The sequence below is a fragment of the Arvicola amphibius genome, chromosome 8 (assembly GCF_903992535.2).
Source record: "Arvicola amphibius chromosome 8, mArvAmp1.2, whole genome shotgun sequence".
NCBI lineage: Eukaryota > Metazoa > Chordata > Mammalia > Rodentia > Cricetidae > Arvicola > Arvicola amphibius.
Window position 1 is genome coordinate 31,682,438 of NC_052054.1, and position 17,792 is coordinate 31,700,229.

Genomic DNA, 17,792 nt, shown 5'->3' on the forward strand with positions numbered 1-17,792 from the left:
TTCATGGATGCTTGAGATCTAATGAGGTTTTCATCTACAAGTCAAGTATAGTAAAGTTCAGTGAGCCAAATCAGTCTATGTATTTCCTTTCCAGTTTCAGCCCCTAATGTACATCTTCCAGCCTCATGAGAGTTCGGTCACACAGGTGGAGAATCTGACTTCACTGCCCGGAGAGAAAGCCTCGGCCCAGTAACTGCACATTACGTGGGCTACTGACGAGGAGCCTCTTCACCTCAGTAAGACGATGGGTAAAGCAGCTACTGGGTTCTGCTCGATGCCACACAAGTGAATCTGTCTGATGATATTTGGTGTACTTGTACTTATTTGCAACTTGTCTTCCAGTAAGGAAGAAAATAATCAGTAAAAAAAGGAAAATCGATCACAATTTTGTCTAGCTGGCAGACCCCAGCATGCTGGAATAAATAACACTCTAAAAATAAAAAGAAAACAGAAAGTCTTTGCTATTTATAACATTTCTTTTTTCCCCTTCTTGCCTTTTTTCTTACTAAAATATTTTTAATATTAATTTCTAATTTACTATAAAAATTATAGAGATGGGAAGATTGCTCAGTAGTTAAGAGCACATGTTGCTCTTCCAAAGGACTCAGACTTTTTAATATCCACATAGCAACTCACACCATGTGTTACTCTAGTCCCAGAGGATCCAGTGCCTTCTTCTGGACTCAATGGGCTCCAACCATGCACATAGTGCACAGACATACATGCAAGCAAAATAGCCATACACACAAAAGTAAATAAACCTAAAATATTTAATCTTGCAAATAAAAAAATCACACACTATGCAACTCAGTGTTAAGTCTCTACATGACAAAATTTAGAATATTTTGACTGATGACTATTTCAAACTACAGCCATTTGAAAGAGATCTTAGAATCGTTTTTTTTCTTAAGAATCATCTGTGTGTTCCTTTGTGAATCAGTGACATAACTCCGACACTTTACAGCCATGTGTGGCGCCTCCCAGCAAGCCACATGTACCCATTTAGCAAAATATCTGCCCTGAAATTCCCCAGTTTACCCAGCTTCAAGTCTGGGAGAGAAGCTGGGTTTCCTAACTTGTGCTGTTTTGTATGTTAACAGTTTACTTTCCTCCTAGGGATCTCAGTTATTTATTTTATGCACAGTTTGCTCCTTTTAACCTGGTGCAGCAATGTGAAATCACGGGCCTTTTATTCAGTATTTCTCTAACAAGCCAACCAGGTATAAACAGGGTTTTTACATCCATTTGTAAATCTTAGTGAGGGGTGGTTGAGCTGAGAGATGAAAAATAGACAAATACATTTGTGTAATGTTTAATTCACACCACTTGCCCAATACTGTGCTGTTGGCATGCCCCAATAAATAGGCTTCAAAAAGAAATTACTGCGATGTAAAAATTGTTTCCCTGAGTTCACATACTTTTTACTATTCCCAGGTCTCAAAATAGCTTTTAAAATTATTTTTTCAGACTCCTAGAGCCATGTACCCCATATTGTGATAGGATATGTTTCTCTGCCCTGCTCCCTAGAGTGGAACTGAAAAAAGGAGAAATTGAGACAGCTCGGCACCATACTAACAGGAAAGAGGCCCAAGCCAAGATTGACTTTTGTTGTCAGAAAGGAACATGAGAAAATAAAAAGTCAAAAAAGGACTGAGCAATTCAGCCTTAAAATAAAGGCCATAAATAAATTAACTAGTCAAACTTATTCATCTAATTAACAAAATACCTCAGTGCCTAGCGTTGTAAGCACTGTTCTAGGCACCAGAGTCTAACAGTAACTGGTGCTTGCAGTGTGCTTGCTGCTATGTAGAGACGATCATCTCCAAGCACACCCCTTGACTGCTCTGCAACCTTTTGTGACTTATGTAACACACAAAACAGTGAAGGGGAAAATCCTAACTAAAACATATACTCCACTTGGAAGCCTTTTTCCTCTAGGAATACATTGTAGTTTCAGTGTTCTAGCTGTAGTCGGACTGGGGGTGCAGTTGGGTAGCAGAGCCTTAGCTTCTTTTCCTCTTGCTCTGAAAAAAGCAACTTCAGACACAGCTTCTGGCTCACAGTTCATTCCATTGTCATCGCAGCAGCAGAGTCAAGATGGCAGCAGGACTTTGAAGCAGTTGCTAACATCTCATTTACAGTTGAAAAGTGGACAGCAACAAACACATATTTAACTCAGCTCTCTTTATGTCTACAGGACAGAATCCCAGAGAATGACACCACCCACAGTGGGCAGGTCTTCCCAACTCGGTAAATACCAGATAATATCCCATGGATGTGCACAGAGGCCCATTTCAAGTCTAGAGTCTTCCAATAAGACAACACCAGCCAAGCATGCAAGTCTCTAGACTTGCTCCCCAGTGCCCCCCCCCACAATACACAATTACAGTAATCCCAGTTGAGTCTACCAAAGCACATGACAAAAATGCTCAGCCCCGAGACTTCATGAGCAACAGTGTGGAATCTACAACAAAGACAATAATATTTAAACTTATCCTAAGTCCCAGATTAAGTCCTCAATACACCTGCTTCAGGGCTGGGGAAATGGTTGAGTGCTCAAAAAGCAAGCATAAGAACTTGAGTTAAAATCCTCAGTACCCACTTAAAAAGCCAAGTGCTTGCCTGCAAAGCTATGGTGAGTCAGAGACAGGAGGATCATGGGGGACTACAGGCCACCAGCCTAATTCCAGGTTCAGCAAAAGACCTTGTCACGAGAGTAAGCAGAAAGCAACAGGTTAGGATGCAGAGCACCCTACTCTGACCTAGTGCACGCAACCATATTCACAGAGCGTGCGCACACACACACACACACACACACACACACACACACACACACACACAAAGGTAAACTAGAGAGAACATAAGGGCTGGGATGAGATGTGATGCAGAAATGTCCGTGATGTGACTAAATAATTAAAAACATAAAATCAAAGTAATACTTTAAGTAGTTTTCCATTTAAACCTTACTGCAATTATTTAGACATGTTTACTTGTACGACTGTTTCACCTTCACGTATGTCTGTGTATAAACCATATGCCTTCGGTACCCTAGAACCAGAGCCATGGATGGTTGTGAGCCACCATGTGGCTGTTGAAACAAAAAACAAGTCCCCCACAGTAACAAGTGTGCTCTTAACCCTTGAGCCAATTCTTCAGCCCCCTTGTAAATTTTAAATAGCAAAGGAAGAAAATTCAATCAGAAAAAATAAAACTATACGTTACCCAAAATTTGCTGTTATCACAAGGTATGAGTAGTGATCTTTAAAAGGAAATCCTTTCAAAGAATTTTAACTGGCCAGAGGGATCTGACGAGAGCTACAACCCTACTTACATTTTTGTGGGGGGAAAACCAAACTGCCTCCACCTCTAAACTTAAATTCCAAGCACTAAAACTCAGGTGTTTAGGCTGGGTTGTGGTGGTGCACAAGGCAGAGGTAGGTGAATCTCTAAATTGAGATTAGCCTGGTCTACTAAGTTGCTCTAGGACAGACCCGGCTGCACAGAGAAACCGTTTCAAAAAACAAAAATGCACCTGCTTAAAACCAGCATGGTGACACATGCCTTTTAACCCTAGCACTCAGAAGGCAGATGTAAGAGCTCTGGTTGAGATCAACCTCCTCTAGAGTTTCAAACCAGGTACAGCATGACCTTCTCAAGAAATGCAAAAAAGTCAAGTATTAGCAATTTATTTGCATAAGACAGTGCAATTAAATACAAGAAAACTTTGAAACAAAACCTAGCAGTCAATAAATTTAATCTATAAAATCCTGCTGCTCTAAGAATCACGATTGAAATTGACACTAATGAAAACAACCTGGTACTTTAGAGCGCTTTCCTCTTATCCTACAGCTGGAATTCCTAGTGTCCACCGGTGCAGTCTTTTCCCACAAGAATTAGTACCGTTCACCCTAGCCTATCCTTTTGCACTGATAGGTCTCACACCCGATTCCAGCCTTATGCTGCCCTCTGCAGGCCACAACTTCAAACTGCTAATACTCGTATAAAAGTGGCAAATGCACACCTCAAATATATTTTCCCTCAAATTGGGAAGGAAAGGGACAAAACGGTTCAGGTTAAAGTGGCTTCTGCCAAGTCTGACCTAAGTTTGACTTGTGAACCCCACGATACTTCTATACGCAAGCCATCTTCAGCCAGTTCATTCAAGCAATGTCAAGCACTTGGAAGGCTGAGGCGAGGGCTGTTGCACCAAGTCCAAAGTTTGGGTGACCCTCTTCTAATGTTACTACAAAAATAATTTTGATTAAAGTATAAGCAGAAAGATCAATACAGCCACTATTAGAATGTTTCCCAACCTCTTCTGAAAAGCACTTAGCTTCAAAACACTAGTGTACCTGTGTAGGGTGACAAGACAGCATGAATTTCTAACAAGCCAGGGACTCAAATACAAAAAGCAAATGTCTCTCCAGTCTGTCAGCTCACAATCTCAGGAACATTGCTTATTGTTCAGCCTCCAACGGCCAGCAGTACTAATAGCTGCTGTGCTTTCTTCACTGGGAGTTGGCCTAAGGACACAAAAGGTCAGAAGGAACCACTTCCCTTCCCACACATTTCCTAAAACCTTACAATTGTCAAGTCTCATACAAATAATGCAAACTCTTTAGGACTGTGGCTGGTTTCTAGCCTTTGAATACACCAGGGTTGTAAACTATGATCACTTTAGTTTTTGCCCCAGGGGACCTGAAGTCCCAAATCTTCTAAACTCAAGTATTTTTAACTCAAATATCCCTTCATTTCCTCCTCTAATCTGTTTTCCCATGCCATCACAATTTGACCCAAGGCATTTAGTACTAGATGAACCAGCTTCATCCTTAGAAGCCAGTAAATTCTACCCATGTCTGCTCTCACCGGGACCTTCATGAAGCCAGGTCCCTACTGCAGCCCTGGCTTCTCAGGGTGTGCTAAACCTGTGCTCCCCCACTGATAAACTCCAATGCTCTGGACACTTTGTCCCTAAGAAATATCATGGCAGACCCAATTTTAGGTTTCTATTGTTGCCCCACATCCCAATCCTAGTTAGTCATTTAATCAAACTAAGATCAAAGAGTTACTTTTTAAAGAATGCTTCTAACCTGCTAACAACCATCTGCAGCAGAGCGACCCCATTTTATAGCAAACAAAAAACAAGGAGAAAAAAAAATGAGCAAATATTTTTATTTATTCATTTCTTGCACTTGAAGTACTCTTCGATGACATCCTTGGCCTGAGATTCTTTGCCATAGTCCTTAAAAAAATTAGATGAAAATTATTTATGGAATATTAAATTCTTTTTACTACAACTATTTCAGTGTAAGTGTTTCCCAGCATTAATACTGTAGCCATTTTCAGGGACCTTAAGGACTTCAGCTGTCCTTAAGGCTCGTAACATGGCATCACTATTGCCTGCCTTTTCTAAGTATCTGCAGAAGCACATGGAGAAAAGCAGATTAACTGGCTGGCTCAAATTATGGCTTATTATCAAGTACAGAATTTGTAATTATGCAAAGTTTTTCTCCCAATAATGGGCCATTAACATTTCAAAACAAGATGAAAGCAAGACTTACCTTAACCACCACACAACTGCAACCAACTACTTTCCGTGGCTTTCCCTCTCGATCAATTTTACAGAGGCCTACCCATTCCCCGAGTTTCTTGTTGTCATCGACCTACACAAAAACAAAACCTATTATTAGCAGGGGTTAGGGCTACTGAAAATTAAAAATTAAATGTCAAAGGTGGCTGTGTCAGAAGTGACATGGTAATTTCCTCATAGCTGTTCGGTAGAGGGAGCCAGTTGTCATCATGTACAGCTCACCAAATATCAATAAACAATCTTTTGTTCCATAGTGAAATCAAAGTTATACAGCTCTAGGTGCACATGTTTATAAAGTTGCAGATCCATTTAAAGCAACCCGTGCCTATCACCATGGCACCGTTCTGAAAAGGACTCACCTTAATTAGGTTGATTTGGTGCTCAGCACAAAGGGCCTCCACCAACTTGACATACATAGGCTCATCACAGTTGGATGCAAGCACACAGAGATGGGCTTGGCGCCTAAAATGCAAAATTCAAAGGTGAAATCACACTTGAGGCCCAAGTTCCAGGTCAAGACATCTTCACCGACTATAGTAGCAAGACCTAAAAAGCAGCACGCGCAAATACGTACCTAACTGCTTACAGCAACTACTGAATTTCACCTGCAGCCAAATTACCTGTACAGTCACTGGCCCGTTTCCCTCAGACACCAATCTCTCAGGGGAAGAATATATTACGTAAGGAAAGCATGACCACTTCCATGCTTTGCTAATTACAAAGTTGATGCAAGACAAGACACTACCGTACAGCAGGGGCTACACAATATTCCCAAGCAGTTATCTAAGACGTCCACCTGAATCCATGCTCCAGTTAACATCAACGAATAAAACAGCTAAAATTCCGACTTTTCCTCAGGCCGAGATAAACATGCATGCCTAAGATTAATAGCCACTACGAAAATAGTCCCGTGTTCAAGCATTTTTGATGATTAAGTTCTCAGATGTTCTAACAGCGCTAGTCTATTTAACACGTTAATTTGAAAATCAGCTAATAAAGCTCTCCGTTCTGTCCTTCAGCAAAACCGATTAACCCCATCAACTACAGGTTTGTCAGGCTGTTCTGTCTCACCCATGATGCGGGTGAAGGGGGATCCGACAATCCAAGTCATCATTCAAACACTGTAGTTGTCGCACCAACTGCTGCTCACCCCCAGTCCACACAGCAACCCACACATCTTAAGTGGGCTAGAAAAGATCTGAGCTGGTACCTTTTCCTAGGTTTCCTGTCGAACGGATGCCACTCAGAACTTTTGTGCTAACCGCATGAACTTCACACGCTTTCTTCCCTTGGCTGCAGTCTTTGTTCCGGCTGCAACAACCCACAGTATTGAGACTGAGACACGTACTTGTCTAAGGCTTTGGCAGCTTCGCGGATGCCACGTGCGAGGCCATCGTGGATGAGGGCGGTCTTCAGCACCTCTTGAAGAGCAGTGTTGACATCCATTACACCTCCAGCAGCAATGCTGAAAAGCGAAAGACAACACTAGAGTCCTCAGCAGGGTGCACGGAGATGAACCAGAGACTTCGGGGGGAAAAAAAACCCAGACCCGCGCAGCCCGCCGGAGGCCCACGCCCAGCTCACCCTTCCTCGGCCATGGCGGTGGATTACGGGTGAGGGCGAATCTTGAACGCACTGAAAGACAAAACCAGCGGTAAAACGCTTTCGTTAGACCCCGGGCACCTTCTCACGCACTCGAAACTAAAACGCACAAAGCAGACACTCTTCGCCCTCCACGTTTAACTTGAACTCACCCCGTGGCTCCGCCTCCGCGCAACTCGGCGGCGGCAGGGGAAAAGGCCGCTGGCGGCCGCATGACGGTATTTAAGCGCGGCTGGAGGCCTCTGCGCATGTGCATCTCCTCCCACTCGCGAGGTGGCTCCCGCGGTGCCGGGCCTTAGGTGTTTCTAGTTCCGGCTCTAGGCGCGTCCGCGGTAAGGACACGGCGGCGCCCGCGCAACAGGCCCTACAGCAGACAGCCTTCGCTCAGGGGGCGTGGCCGGCGAAGGCCCCGCGAGCGCCTTCTACGGAATGCCAGACGGGCCAAGAGATGCTGCCGGTTCCTTCCTTGTGTTGCGAAATTCGTTTTGCGATTTTATCTTGTCGTTTCCCGTTGGCAGCACCTCACGCGAGGATCCCTTTCTGTCCCTTTGTTTCTAAGCCGCTCCGAGTGGCTGTGAATGTGACCTCCTGTGAGCTGCTTCACAAATCCCACTTCTCTTGCAACGTGTTTGATTAAGGATCCCTTCCAGCCGGGTCGCCGGTTCTGAGTGCAGCCGGTTCGAATGGAACACTTAGGTGTTGACCCTAGAGTGTTCCGGGTCGCAGTTTCACGGAAACTAGGATCCCAGAGGTACAAGTTAAACTCTGTGTGTCTGTCACGGCGGAAGCCCCTAGTGTAGAAGTGGAAATCCCGGCATTTGAAAACTCCCACCTTCCCCCTAGGACTTGGCCATCAGGAATGGAATTCCGGAACCGTAAAGCCGGTTCTCGCCCTCGTCGACAGACAACACTTTAAATTTGAAGGAATCGCCAATTCTACTACTTCCCAAAGCAAATACAGTCAGCTTCTGTCCCTGACGATATCCCCCAGCCAGTCAGCTTCCAGTGGCCAACCACGTGGATACAGTGATCACTGTCAGGCTTCATTCTTAGCCTTTCTAATAAACGTTTGAGTTTCACCTTTAAAGCCTTACGCTTGCTTCCTTAACTCTGTAACTTTAAAAAAAGTATTTCAAGGCAGGTGATTAGTTTCTTGGCGCATATTTTCTGTCAGTATTTATTGTGCTTTTTCTTTAAAATGATAGTCCCCCCGCCGATACTTAAAAGTGTCTGCATTTTTAAAGATAAAGTTAGGATGTTAACCAAAACTTAAAATACCAGAGTGCCGTGGTGTCTGGGGTGGAGATGGTGTGGAAACGTGGAGGACTTTGGGTTTATGGCTGCGTTTATTTGAAAGGGGCTTAAACTGAAGCGTTGCGGGCAGGTAAGTGCCGGGAGAGAGGGCCGAGGGAAAGGCTCGCGTGCCCTTTGAGTCGTTCGGAAGTGATTTTGAAACATTACAAAGTCGGAAAAGGACGTGGAAAGGAATCTTTAAGTCGTTTCATTAATGATAAGGTTATTAAAAGTTTATATGTCAAACCAGGCGTATGGTGCAAGCCTTTAATCTCAGCCCTTCAGGGCAGAGGCAGGTGAGTACCTGTGAGTTGCAGGCCAGCCAGGACTAAATAATAAGAAAAAGTGAATGTGTTCAGCATATTAGGTGTCTTCTCCCAGACAAAGTTTCACAGAAGAGACTATATTGGTAAAGATGGAGAATGTGAATGGAGAAAATAGTCCATGGGGAGTGTTTATACTAAGAAAAAAGGAGTGAAGAGCTTTTAGCCTAGTGCCTAAATTTTAGTGCTGTTCCTAGCACGATGCAAACAGGTCAGACTTGATTTCCCCCCAACCCTTTGATGTCCACCCCAATAAATGCCTTTCACTCAGCAGTAACCCTTTAACAATGGGAACTCCCCCTTTAAATCCTAGTTTTATGGTCTTTCTAACACCCCAAAGGAAGTAATTAATGGGCACCTTTGTGATGAAGTTTTTTTTTGTTTTAAATATAGGTTAAATATAGAATATCTTACTTCACACTCTTTAAAGTTTGAGTCTCCATTTTAGATATTGGCAGAAACTTTATGTAGAGGCTTTTGCCCAGCACAGCATAGCATGTACGTGAATACATACAAACATAGACTAGAAAAAGTGTGTAAATTAAAAAAAAAACAAAAACAGTGGGCTGTAGCCCTTTACGTGTAGAGAGTTGCACGTGAAATTCCAGCAACTACCTGCCATCCCCAAGATGGTGACCAAGAACAAATTATGAGGGCCTAAGATCAGGAATATATATGTTCACATAGCCAGCCAAACCAACTTCAAAGCACAAAACAAAACCAGTTACCACTAATATTGAGAAGACAGACTCTGTAAATAAAGAGAAGGATATGTAAATAGAGCTTTTTTCTTTTTTTCTTTTCCTTTTTTTTTTTTTTTTTTTTTTTTTTTTTTTTGCTTTTGTTTTGCTTTTGTTTTTCCGAGACAGGGTTTCTCTATGTAACAGGCCTACTTGTCCTGAACTTCCTTTGTAGACCAGGCTGGGCTTAAACTCACAGAGATCCGCCTCTGTTTCTCCCGCTGAGTGCTGGAACGCTGGGATTAAAGGTGTGTGCACCACACCTTCTTGAATGCAGCTTTTCTAAGCGTATTCCAGGAGCCTGCACGTCAACAGTGCCATGAGAATCGACTCATTGCTACTGATGAAGGAAGGTGATTGCAATGCAGTGGCGATGCCTCAAGTTCTACCAAAGTATCAATAAACTTTTTTTTTTCCTTTTCTTTTTTTGGCTTTTCCAGAACGGTTTCTCTGTGTAGCTTTGGAGCCTGTCCTAGAACTCACAGAGATGCTCCAACCTCTGTCTCTCGAGCGCATGCCTTTAATCCTAGCACTTGGGAGGCAGAGGCAGGTGAATCTCTGTGAGTTCGAGGCCAGCCTGGTGTACAAGAGCTAGCTCCAGGACAGGAACCAAAAGTTACGGAGAAACCCTGTTTCAAAAATCCTAAAATAAAATAAGCGTTTTATAGGGAAAAAAAAAAAAAAAAACCAGCGTTTGGGGAAGCAGCAGAGGCAGGTGGATCTCTGTGTGAGTTCCAGGCCAGCCTGATCTACAAATTGAGTTTCAGAACATCCAGGACTGTTACACAGAGAAACCCTGTATCAAAAAAAAAAAAAAAAACAAGATTGATTGATTAATATTAATTAAAAATAATCTTTAAAAGTAAGTGAGGCTGGAGCTGTAATATAAGATAGTAGCAGAGTGTGTGCCTCGCCTGGTTCCGGCCCTAGCGCCAGACCAGACTCACACAGATTTATGCTGTAATAGGAAGAAGAGTGAATAATGAGACGAAATTCCGTCTTGCATTTCATAAATACCACCTTTATCCCTTGTCAGAGAGACCTGTTTAGTTTTGGGTGTCGCGGTACCACAACTTACAATCACATGAGAAGAACGCCTCAGTGGAGAAATCGCCGCTGTTCGGTTGACATCTGGGAGACTGTCTTGATTGTTAAATGTGGGCGGCCCCAGCCCACATTGCATAGCACAGTTCCCTGGGCAGGGTTCCTGAACTGCACAGGACGGGAGAAAGTTAGGCGAGGCGAGTACCTTGCATGGCACAGTTGTTTCTTCCTGCTCTCTCCTGTGAGCTATACTATTGTGCTGACTTCCTGCCTCAGCCCCCTTCAGCGATCTCTGGACCCTGGACCTGTAAGCCAGATAAGGTCCTCTCTCCCCTAAGGCCCTCTCTCCCCTGAGTTGCTTTTGGTCAAGGCAGGTATCACAGCAACAGGAATGAAACTCAATGAGGTCCTAGTGATGGTGTCAGTATTCCTTCTCTTACTTTAGTGAGGTGAGAGCAGCGTGCCACAGCCGAAAACTGTGTACAGCATGGGTTGCGACAGGAGAGTCATGGGTGTTAGCCACACAATTTTTTTTTAATTGATTTTTGTTGAGCTCTACATTTTTCTCTGCTCCCCTCCCTGCCTCTCCCTTCCCCTTCAACCCTCTCTCAAGGTCCCAATTTACTCAGGAGATCTTGTCTTTTTCTACTTCCCATGTAGATTAGATCTATGCATGTCTCTCTTAGGGTCCTCATTGTTGTCTAGGTTCTCTGAGCCACACAAAATTTGAGTCCAGTCTGTGCTACCTAATGAGACCCTGTCTCAAAAATGAAAAATAATGATACGGTGATTTTTTTTTTGTTTGTTTTTTGATAAAACCAAGACAGAAAGTTTCTCTGTCAGGGGCAGACAGACAGGAAGCGGGCCTTTCAAGACAGTGGCCTTCAGGGCGATTGCTCTTAAGGCCTTAGCTGCTTGAATGTGAGGGGGATCAAGGAGCTCTCTTCCAAGCACAGTTTGACAGCAATAAAACTGCTTTTGCTCACTGTGCTAAAGATTTACATAGATGGAAAAATATTGCATTTAGACAGGAAAAGAGCACCAAAATCTTGATTTCAGAATCATCTAAATATAGATGTGGTTTGCTAGAACAGGCATAATAGAAAAAAAACCAAACCCATATAATTAATGTTTGAAACACACAAATGCATTACCTCATAGCCTAGCTCGCCGCTAAAGCAGTGAGAGTCAGCTGTATGCCCCCTTCCTAACTCCTGGACATCCTTCCTCTGGTTTCCTTAGCTGTCTTAGCATAGACCCAATCCTCCTCACGTGACATTCACCCTGTGTGGTACACCTATCTTTGTGTCCAGATGTTTTCTCTTTGCTAGAACACCAGTCAGAGCAGGGGTCCACCTTCCTCCTGGTGACCTCATCTTAACTAATTATAAAAACCCTATTCCAAATAAAAGTTTAGCTGAGATGTAGAGGGTTGGGACTTCCCAGGTGAATTTGAGGGAACACAGTTCAGCGTTTACCCGTTCAAAGAAGGAAGGGCTATAAAATAGATTAAGCAGGAGGAAGGCTCTTTGGTTTGGACTGACGAAAACAAACGGTAGATAGCAAACAGGACTTGGAAGATGGTCCTATGAGTGAAAGTGGTTGCTGTGCAAGTGAGAGGAACTGAGTTCGAATCCTCGGGACTCTTGTAAAAGCCAGACACATAGCACAGATGTATGTAATCCCAACCTCTTATGGGGAGGTAGGGAATGAATGATAGAATTGGAAAACCCCAAAAGCTCAAGGACCACCTAGCCTGGCATATGCAGAGGAAGAACAGGAAAATGACCCTGTCTTAAGCAAGATGGAAGATGAGGACCAACAGCTGAGGTTGTCCCATGACTTGCACATCCACACCATAGCGCATGCATGAATGAAGGTGCACACACATACATAACTTAATAATTTTTGAAGTAAAATAGAAGTTAAAAAAAAAAAGCAAGGCAGAGTGGTATGCACCTTTAATCCCAATACTTGAGAAGCCGCAAAAAGTAGATCTCTGAATGTCAGGACAGCTGGTGCCACAAAGAGAGATTTGCTCTAAAAAACACCAAACAAACAAAAAACTGTAAAGATTATAAAACTTTAGCCAGGTAGTGGTGGTGCATGCCTTTAATCCCAGCACTCCGGAGGCAGAGGCAGACGGATCTCTGTGAGTTCGAAGACAGCCTAGTCTAAATAACTAGTTCCAGGACGGCTAGGACTGTTGCACAGAGAATTCCTGTCTCAAAAAGCAAAACAAAAAAATTATAAAAACTTTAAAAAGAAAATAGATCTAGGTAAAGAAGCAGGACTAAGGTACCCAAGCTGTGTTATATCTTGGGCCTGGCTCACATGAGTTAAATTTCCAGTTCACTTCGTAGCTAGCCTCTGGCTGGTTATTCATATTCCAGCAGAAATGCAGCTAATGCTATAATATTGTAAGAGTTAGTTAAATGAGATGGTGGCTTCAAGCACTTAATTGCCTTGTACAGAACTTCCTATGAAAATGCACGGAAAGGAAGTAGTTCAGGTGATAGAATGCTTGCATTGAGAGCGTGCACGAGGTCCTGCTTTCTATTGCATAGCACCAGATAAAACTGGGAGTGGTGGCCCACTCTAGCAACCTCAGTGTTCAGAATGGAGAGGCAGGGACTTCAGAAGTTCAAGGTCATCCTCAGCTACAGAGCAGTTTGAGGCCAGCTTGAGCTACATGAGACCATATGTCAAAAACAACAAAAGGATTGTAGTGGTCTAAACTGTGACAATTTCACTTATTACTGAAGCAATGGAAAGTGCCACCGCCAGCTTTAGTCTGGGACTGGGCTTAATCCCAAGCCAGGTGTGTTGATAGACGCCTGCACCTCAGGACCTGGGAAGTAGAGGCAAGAAGACCAGCGATGCAAGGCCAACTTAGCAAGTTCGAAACCAGCCCAGGCCACGTAAGACCCTGCCTCGGAATCCTGGTTTTTAGTTATCTCAACAGAGTGAAGTAAGGCATTGAACGACACGGCCTTAGGGATGCTTTGGGTTTGCTTTTGGTTTGGTCAGTTTTAACTTAGTAAGTGCTGCACACCTATGCTGTTTGCTGTCAGGGTTCTGGTTTCTCTTAGCTGTTGCTGGTGCCTTGTTCTTGTATGCTCAGATTGCAGATCTCTGTATTTGTAAATGTCAGGCTTCATCTTTTCAATGCTAGGCAAAGAATCCTGGTCATTGTAGTAAATGTGAAACATGCTGGGTGTGGTGGTATTCGTAGTTAATTCCGCTACGGAGGAGGCAGAGGCAGGAAGAGCTCTATGAATTCTAGGTCAGCCTGGTCTGCATAGTGAGATCTGGGACAGCCAAAACTATAGAGAGAGACCCTGTCTCAAAAAAAAGAAAAAAGAAAGAAGGAAGGAACTGTGAAAATACTATATTGATTATAACCCTTTTCACATAGGAGGTTATTCTATCACCAACAGAAGAAAAAAATAAGTAAAAAATAGTTAAATAGACATATAGATAAATAACATATTAGAAAGCTACTGGGTAGCCCAGAAAAGGTTTACTGACCAGTCAGGTCTGGGGGACAGTAGCCCTGGATCATCCTGGGAATCTTGGGATGTCTTTAAAGGTTTCAAAAGAATTATCTAGATGGGAGCTTATCACCCTATCCCTCATAGATGTTTAGATTATTAAAACACAGTAAATTCTTCTTAATCGAAAGTTCTGTGGACCTACCTGCCCTGCAGATGACAAATATAACCCTGAAGATTGTTCAAACAAAACAAGACAATTGCCTGACTATACTGAGGAGCACAGCCAGAAGCTGATAGAATTTGGGGAAAGAATGAGGATGCAAGCAAAATAAATACATAAATGGATGAATGAATAAATAAAGCAAAGTTAGCAGGTGGTGGCACACACCTTTAATCCCAGCCCTTGGGAGGCAGAGGCAGGTGGATCTCTGTGAGTTCGAGGCCAGCCTGGTCTACAGAGTGAGTTCCAGGACTGACTCCATAGCTACTGAGAAACCCTGTCAAAAAAAAAAAAAAAAACAAATAAAAGATAAATATATGAATGAATATATGAATGAGAATACAAACTGGGAGGGAGGATTGGTTCTTGCTACTTTAATCTTTATGCATAAAAGATGTAAGTTTATTGTATATGTAGTCGAGGGTCCAGGATCCAAAAGAAGGAGGTAACAGTATTTAACAAATATTGTATAAAAGCATACCAACTTTGATGAGAACCTAAATTTACAGATTAAAGACGTATAAATTCCTTCAGAATGATAAAAGCGCACACCCTGTTCTTATGGCACATAAAAACACACACCTTGTACTTATGCCCCCTAGACACAGAAGTAAGCTATTACAACCAGAATAAAGAGAATATTTTAAGAGCAGCTAAACCAGGGTGGGAGGGGTGCATTGCATACAAGAGATCAATAATACAACGACAAAATTCCATTCATTTCTTTAAAGAAATGAAAGGGGCCAAGTGACATTAAACCCACATTTTGCAAGGGCCAAGAGACAATTTTCTATGTAAATTTCTATACTCAATAATGTCCAAACAAAAATAAAGTCACACAGAAAGAAACAAAACAAAAAAGAATTTGCCGCCAGACGACTAACACTTGAAATGCTACTGGAACAATTAATATTGAAGAGAAATGACATGGGATGGAAAACTCAGATGTTTCAGAGCAACAAGCACCGGAAATGGTAAATACGAGAGTACATGTCAAAACTTCTTTTTCCTCTTAGTTAAGAAAATGGGGGGTGGGGCTTGAGAACTGGCTCACTAATTAAAAGCACTGACTGCTCTTCCGGAGGACCTGGGTTCAATTCCCAGCATCCACATGGCAGCTCACAACGGTTTGTAACTCCAGTTCCAGGGGGTTCAACATCCTCACACAGATAGATGTTCGGGCAAAACACCAGTGCACATAGAAAAATTAATAATTTTGTTTGAAAAAGAAAGCGTGGTCTTTTGAGACAGATACTATAATACTACATGACGAACTCCCTGTCTAGGTAGGTATAATACATAGGCCAACTGAGGCCGGAAGTTTAGAGGAAGAGGAGGTGGGGTGTGGGTAAATGACTCATAATGTTGAAAGGTTCATAGTGAAGGCAATGCGTAAAATCACAGGGTTGTTCAGGAAGTGATGAAATGTTACCACAAAAGTTAAAATTGGGCATTGTGATGCCCAGGCAATCCCTGCCTCTACCAAAAAAACCTAATGGGCTAGGGAGAGCTCTTGGACAGTAAAGTCCCTGTCACACAAGAACGAGGACCTGAGTTCAGTGGCACATGGAAGAAGCCAGCTGTGACGGAGCAAAAATAACTGTGGGAAAATCGGAAGAATCGCGCGCGCGTGTGTGTGTGTGTGAGTGTGTGTGTGTGTGTCTGCACAGCAGAGCTTGAAAATTTGATAGAATTAAATAGTATAATAAACAAATATACAGAGGAGAATGCATCCTGATCAAACGGGATTTATCCCAAACATGCAACATTATATTAACGTTAGAAAATTGACCACTGTCATTTACAGAAATACCATCAAATAAAATTCAATACCAATTCTCCTTAAAATTTTCAACACACTGAGACTAGAAGGGAGCATGTTGACACACGGATTCTGGCTCACCAAGACCGAGGTTAGACCTCTGCCCTAGAGGGAGTGAGGTTGATTCGTTTTGTTTTGTTTTTATTAAAATGTTTGTAGCAGTCGGCTATAGCCACCATGGAACACTAACACAATAAATGGAGATGGACCGTGACTCACGATGACTCAGCTTATAATTATTTTAGCTTTAAGATGGTATGAAGGGCAGACAAGATGGGTTCAGAGGTAAAGGCACTTGCAAGCCAAGGCTGATGACATACATCGTAGAGGGAGGGGCCTGCACAGTGGAAGGAGAATCACGGGTTCCTGAATGTCATCCTCTGTACACACCCCGGTGTATGCATACATGGCCTCACAATAAATGTTTTCTCTTTCAAAGATGGCATGAGAGCAGTATTCACTTAATAGAACTTGAACTTAGAGTTTGGATCTTTTCTGGCTAGCAATGTGCTCTCTGGAGGTTCTACGCAACAGCACAGAGCTGCAGTTCCGGGTAACAACCACAGGGGAAACAGTGGCCACTACAGTGTGCAGTGTTGGTAAGCTGTGCTGCTCAGCATGCTTCTCTATGGTGTCCCGGATTCTGGATTTCTTTATTCGAGAAAGAATCAAAAGCCCACGCAGATTGCAAAGCAGTGAGGACATTTAATTTAAAGCAATGTGATAGAAGAAGAGAAGCAGGCCAGATGAGTGAAGACACCCAAGGGCCGCAATTATTTACTGGGGCTTCTTTTTATGGAATTAAAAATGAAGATTTTTGGCTAGTACATATCACAGTGAAGCTGGAGTCTCTATCTTGGCTGATAGATTTAGACACAAAATAAATTTTCTGCTTCATATATCCCTCCCTATAATGCATCTAATTTTATGAATTTATTTTTATTTTGTATGTATAAGTGTTTGCCAGTAGATATGTCTGTGGACCACATGCTTGTAGTGCCTGCAAAGACTAGAAGAGGGGGTCAGAGCCCCTGGAACTGGAGTTACAGCTGACTGGGAGCCACTGGGTAGGTGCTGGGAGTGGAACCCTGGTCTGCTAGATCAGCCAGTGCTCTTAATTGCCATCTCTCCAACCCAGTGCGTATATTTCAGTCAGGTACACCCAACCGTGCAAAGTGGTAAGTAGGCAATTTCCCCCTAAAGGTTCTCTGCAGAACATGTTTGCCTTATGCATGTATGCCAAACTAGTTCACCTGTGATCAGTCTTCTATATAAGTTAAATATAATAGAATAGACACTGTCTAAATTTGATGGATGGGAAGACAAGAAGAAGCCTATCCCATTTCTGAGAGAGGAGGGCAGCTCAATGCACAGGGAGGTCCCAGGTTCCCAAATTAATGCCGGGTACATTATTCAAAGAGTGGTGTCTGCAAAACCCAAGCCAACTCAGATTGCTAAGCTATGTGTGCCTTTATTTCATTCTTAAATAAGACAGCAAGAACTTGGTATCACCAGGTCCAGAACCCAAGAAACAGTAATAGGTAGACACAAAACAGGAATCCAACTTTGACAATTTTTATTGCATGTATTTGTTCACTTGAAGGGAACACAAGTGCCACAGTACTCTAATGCAGGTCAGAGGACAGTGTGGGGCATTTGGT

The 17,792-nt window shown here is 42.9% G+C and overlaps 1 protein-coding gene, 1 long non-coding RNA gene and 3 other non-coding genes across 5 annotated transcripts; 1 reads left to right on the forward strand and 4 right to left on the reverse strand.

Annotated features, from left to right (window-relative positions):
- Positions 1 to 5,156: 5,156 nt before the first annotated feature.
- Rps12 (ribosomal protein S12) lies at positions 5,157 to 7,430 on the reverse strand. Its single transcript, XM_038339471.2, has 6 exons — positions 7,345 to 7,430; positions 7,175 to 7,225; positions 6,939 to 7,055; positions 5,950 to 6,052; positions 5,562 to 5,663; positions 5,157 to 5,242 (listed from the first exon to the last, which is right to left on the reverse strand). The coding sequence occupies exons 2-6, from the start codon at positions 7,186 to 7,188 to the stop codon at positions 5,180 to 5,182; spliced, it is 399 nt and encodes a 132-aa protein (XP_038195399.1). The 5' UTR covers positions 7,189 to 7,225; positions 7,345 to 7,430; the 3' UTR covers positions 5,157 to 5,179.
- LOC119822078 lies at positions 5,329 to 5,459 on the reverse strand. The gene has a single exon (XR_005286684.1). It is a non-coding gene; the product is annotated as a small nucleolar RNA SNORA33 (small nucleolar RNA).
- On the reverse strand, positions 5,736 to 5,808 carry LOC119822090. The gene has a single exon (XR_005286695.1). It is a non-coding gene; the product is annotated as a small nucleolar RNA SNORD100 (small nucleolar RNA).
- On the reverse strand, positions 6,638 to 6,710 carry LOC119822062. The gene has a single exon (XR_005286669.1). It is a non-coding gene; the product is annotated as a small nucleolar RNA SNORD101 (small nucleolar RNA).
- Positions 7,431 to 7,652: 222 nt separating the features above from the next.
- On the forward strand, positions 7,653 to 8,279 carry LOC119821530. The gene is made up of 2 exons (XR_005286635.1): positions 7,653 to 7,943; positions 8,036 to 8,279. It is a non-coding gene; the product is annotated as an uncharacterized LOC119821530 (long non-coding RNA).
- Positions 8,280 to 17,792: the final 9,513 nt, after the last annotated feature.

Excerpts from the sequence above, each read along its gene's own strand:
- Rps12 (XM_038339471.2), bottom strand. Across the intron at positions 6,053-6,938 it reads GCTGCCAAAGCCTTAGACAA|GCGCCAAGCCCATCTCTGTG; the intron begins GTACGTGTCTCA and ends TTTGCATTTTAG. Across the intron at positions 5,243-5,561 it reads GCAGTTGTGTGGTGGTTAAG|GACTATGGCAAAGAATCTCA; the intron begins GTAAGTCTTGCT and ends AATTTTTTTAAG.